The sequence below is a fragment of the Triticum urartu genome, unplaced genomic scaffold (assembly GCF_003073215.2).
Source record: "Triticum urartu cultivar G1812 unplaced genomic scaffold, Tu2.1 TuUngrouped_contig_7879, whole genome shotgun sequence".
In the NCBI taxonomy this organism is placed as follows: Eukaryota; Viridiplantae; Streptophyta; class Magnoliopsida; order Poales; family Poaceae; genus Triticum; species Triticum urartu.
The window spans coordinates 6,667-10,675 of record NW_024118766.1 but is presented as its reverse complement, the minus strand read 5'-3'; the positions used below and the strand labels follow the sequence as shown (position 1 = coordinate 10,675).

The 4,009-nt window shown below is 38.5% G+C and overlaps 1 protein-coding gene across 1 annotated transcript; it reads left to right on the top strand.

Annotated features, from left to right (window-relative positions):
- On the top strand, positions 1-3,266 carry LOC125531698 (forkhead box protein D4-like 3; the record flags this gene model as incomplete). Its single annotated transcript, XM_048696011.1, is given in 3 exon segments — positions 1-153; positions 893-979; positions 2,991-3,266. Coding segments are annotated over 3 exon segments (286 nt in total), but the record flags the coding sequence as incomplete, so codon positions are not given.
- Between the last annotated feature and the right edge of the window lie 743 nt (positions 3,267-4,009).

Genomic DNA, 4,009 nt, shown 5'->3' with positions numbered 1-4,009 from the left:
CGACTTCCCCATCTACCCTAGCGCGCCACCGCCGGCCCCCTCCCCCAGCGCGTCGTCGAGCAGCCCCTGGATGGCGCAACTCCGGCTGCACCATCGTGGTGGATGCGCGGCGCCGTCTTTGAGATGCTCCATCAGCTGCTCCTCCTCCTCCTGGTATGCACAAGCTCCAATTCGTCGAGATGCTCCGTGGAGGTACTCCATTTTATGTTTTCAATTCATCTTATGAAAAAGCAGAACAAACTATGTGTCATTTTTGTCATTCACGCAAGTTCAGGCATACCTTCTGCACAAGTTCAAAAATCTGAAGAAACAAATCTCAAACCAAGTTCAGAAACTGTTTCTTTCATAAATTAGTTGTTTTGGTTAATTCTGTAGTACATGTGTGTACTGTGATTGTAATTGTGGCTTGGAGTTGAGAAAAATATAACAAAAAGGTACATAAAAGAACCCAAAAACATTCGGTAGTTTCTGGAAGCCCAAAGTTCAGTTCAACATGTTTTCTATCATCAGCTCGTTAAGAACCCCAGAAACGGTTCAATGTGTGTGTTAAAAAAAATAGCTGGCTATATATAAAAAAATTTAGTAGCTAGGCAAAAAGAAGTTTGTATCAGTTCAGACTTGCCTGCACGGAAGGATAGAGGCCCTTTCCCTTTTCATGTAATGCATTTAGGCCCACCAGACTCACATGACGACGCTGGCCGTCCACAGCCACCACCACAGGCCGTTCACAGCCACCACTCATGGCCGTCACAAAAAACACCCCAAAGTGCAGACCATACATGAGGACAAGGGCGAGGTATGTGCTTGTCTGTGTCAAGTGATTTGTGCCAGGCTTTCACCAAAAATTTACCTCGGTCCTCAGTTCTAACATGGCAATAATTTTCAATTGCAGGAGGAGGCAGCAGGAAAGAGCTAAGCGATCTTCAGTTCATGTTTGCTGCGATTTTCAGTCCAGCCGGCTTACTATTTCATCACCAGGGTAACTAAAAAGCTCTGCGTCTGACAGAATATCTCTTGTTATAACTTTTAAATTTGTCTAGATGCGAGGAACAAAATCTCCAGCCAACTTTTTGCTTTGCTGATATAAATCAAGCTCTGTTTTGTTGTTGAGCAACAAAAGTATGTTAGCCGCAGGAGTTAAAAAATCAGCTGCTTTGAACTAAATCAAAATGTGTCACGCAAGTTCAGGTATACCTGCTGCAGGAGTTCAAAAATCTGAAGAAACGAAGCTCAACCCAAGTTTAAAAACTGTTTCCTTAATAAATTAGTTGTTTTTGGTTAATTTGTTGTTATGGACAGTAAAAAATACACACTGTTGTGTAGTGCATGTGTGTATTGTAATTGTAATTGTGGTTTGGAGTTCAGGAAAAGATAACAAAAAGGTTCATAGAAGAACCCAAAACATTTGGTAGTTATGTAAGCCCAAATTTGAGTTCAACGTGTTTTCTATCATCAGCTCATTAAGAACCCCAACGGTTCAATGTGTGTGTTCAAAAAAATAGTGTGGCTATATATTAAAAAATTAGTAGCTCAGCAAAAAAGAAGTTTAACCGATTCAGTGCAAGTTTTGCTTCTGAAAACTGACATTGTTCATCATGTACTGATCCATTTCAACTGTGGATGTGTTTAAAAAAACTGATGTTCGGCATGTACTTAAAATGCCATTAAAAAATGAAGAGTAAATAGCATCAGTGAGTTCTAGTACCTATATTGCAAAAGTTCATTGACAAAAAATATCAGTACAGTATGATGCTTCAGTTAGAAGATCACTGATGCTATTTGCTTCATAGTTTCTTTGTTGTTTCAACTTCTATTTTAACCTTTTCTTCTGTAAATTCTGCATCTTTTTTATTTATTTACAGACTATATGCATGATACTTGTACTGGAACTAGAGTACAAGTTTTACTTCCAGGCAAGTTCAATTGAAAATACTCTTAGTTTTAGAATTTGAAGAATTCTTTCAGGAAGAAATAGCCTTTTGAGCTACTATTGATGGCTAGCATTTGTGCCCCGAAGGTATTTGTGCTTATTCCTAAAAGAGGAAAAAATGCATTTCACTCACTTATGTTACTATGTTCTTTCTAGCACACAAGATGTTGTGTTAATCTGTATGAGAGCATAGGATGTCTAAATGCAGAAGTAGTTCCATAAAATGTCATTGTGTTAAAAGATGCACAAACTATTGTGTTTTTTGGTACCTCACGGCAGTGTGTAGCCCTTGTACGCCTTCTAAATACCGATGCATGTTTTTCTTTGGTACTTGTCTTCAGTACTAGTTTGGAAGGCCAGGAAGTTCTACTTCTGGCATCAGCCAACGGAGCATCGGTCGAAGAAGGCCGATGCGCCTTGTGCCAGCTCCGGGCATCGCCGGAGGCCCTACCTGTTCTTCCACCACCCCTGTGCACTCACCATCGAGCCTATCCATGCATAGCTCTAGTAGCCCAGCGTCACAATACACAGTGGCCGGTGGAGCAGCTCCCTCCTCTCAGCTGCTCAATGGCTTGCAGAGGCGTGAGATTGCTAGGAGTTCAACATGCAGAACCGTGCATGTCCATGTCCATGTTCCTCCTACATTTTAATCTGAAGGCAGTGACACCACTAAGGAAAAAGAAAATAATCAATATTTTCTGTAGCAATGCAATGGGCATTTGGCTCAGCAAATCTTACATTACTAGAGGTATCTTCATAATTTCTTTTACTGGAAAAAATACAAGTAGTGCAGCTTACCTCTTATGACCAGTACACAACCTTGAGTCAAATAGCAATATATGGAAAGTATGCCAACAGGTGGTCGCTATGAAGCTTGTGTGCCTGTACAACATGTGAAACTTTGTGGAAAGTTTTGTGACTTCATATGCTATGGTGGCAACTTTTGTGTGTCTACACATCTTTCTAAATCTTGTGGTAGTGTTAGATATTTCTATGTATTGATGAGCTTCAGGCTTGTCGTTGTTCATGCAGATTAATTCTTTGTTAATTACTATTGCAGATTCAGTAAATGTAGCCTTTGTCTTCTCACTGAAGTTTTATTGTGAAGATTTTTTAATGCACACCGAAACCAGATTGTCTGCTGCTACATGCGCATCATATGCATATTTTTCCATCAAGAAACCTCATCATATGTATATGTCTTCTAACTCTAGATTTTGATGATGCAAAGTTGTATCGGTGTACACATTTCTTATTTCTATTGCTATTTGTTCAAATGACCAATTGCTATAAGTTCCTATGTGTGTTAGAGAACAATAGTGTTTGGCCGGTTCAAGCTTTCACTGGTGGAAATTTTTTTGTACCCTTGTGCGAAAGCACTTTATTTTCTGATGATTATTATTGTTGTCATGTGGGTGTGCTTGAACATTTGCTGTGCAAGAAAAAGGCCTGTGATTTTTGTGTTGTGGTGGGTGCTATGGATAATATGAAAATGTGCAGTCGGTGTGGTGTATATGTCATTCATCTAATGTGGAGCTGGTGTGTTGTATATGTCATTCATGTACATGTACTATATGTGGAAAATTTTCTGTCTATGATGATATGATTGTTACTTCTTCATAGAAGGTATACATGACCGTTTGCTGTGCATGCAAGAATGAAAGAAATGGTTTACATAAAAAACAATTAATCGGTACAAATTTAAAACAATGATCAGTTCAAAATGAAAAAAATGGTTAGTTTGAATTTAAAAATCAGTTTGAAGTAAAAGCCATGATTAGATTGAATTCTGAAAAATGAATGATCAGTTCAAATTAAAGAGAATAATCAGTTTGGATTAAAAAAGTTGGGTGAATGTCCTACTACTTGCTAGCTTTGGCATTGTAAAAGCACAATAAGTTCATAATTAAAAAAGGTTGTAAGTTCAACATGACATCCTAGATGAGGTTGGGAAAAAAGGCTCAAACAAAAAAGAAACCCATGGAAAATCAAAAATGGTAAAAGTTCAAGTAGTAAATTGAGAGAAGTCCAAAGCACCGTTGAAAAAAAAGATGCTGAGTTAAAAAAAGACACACAAAA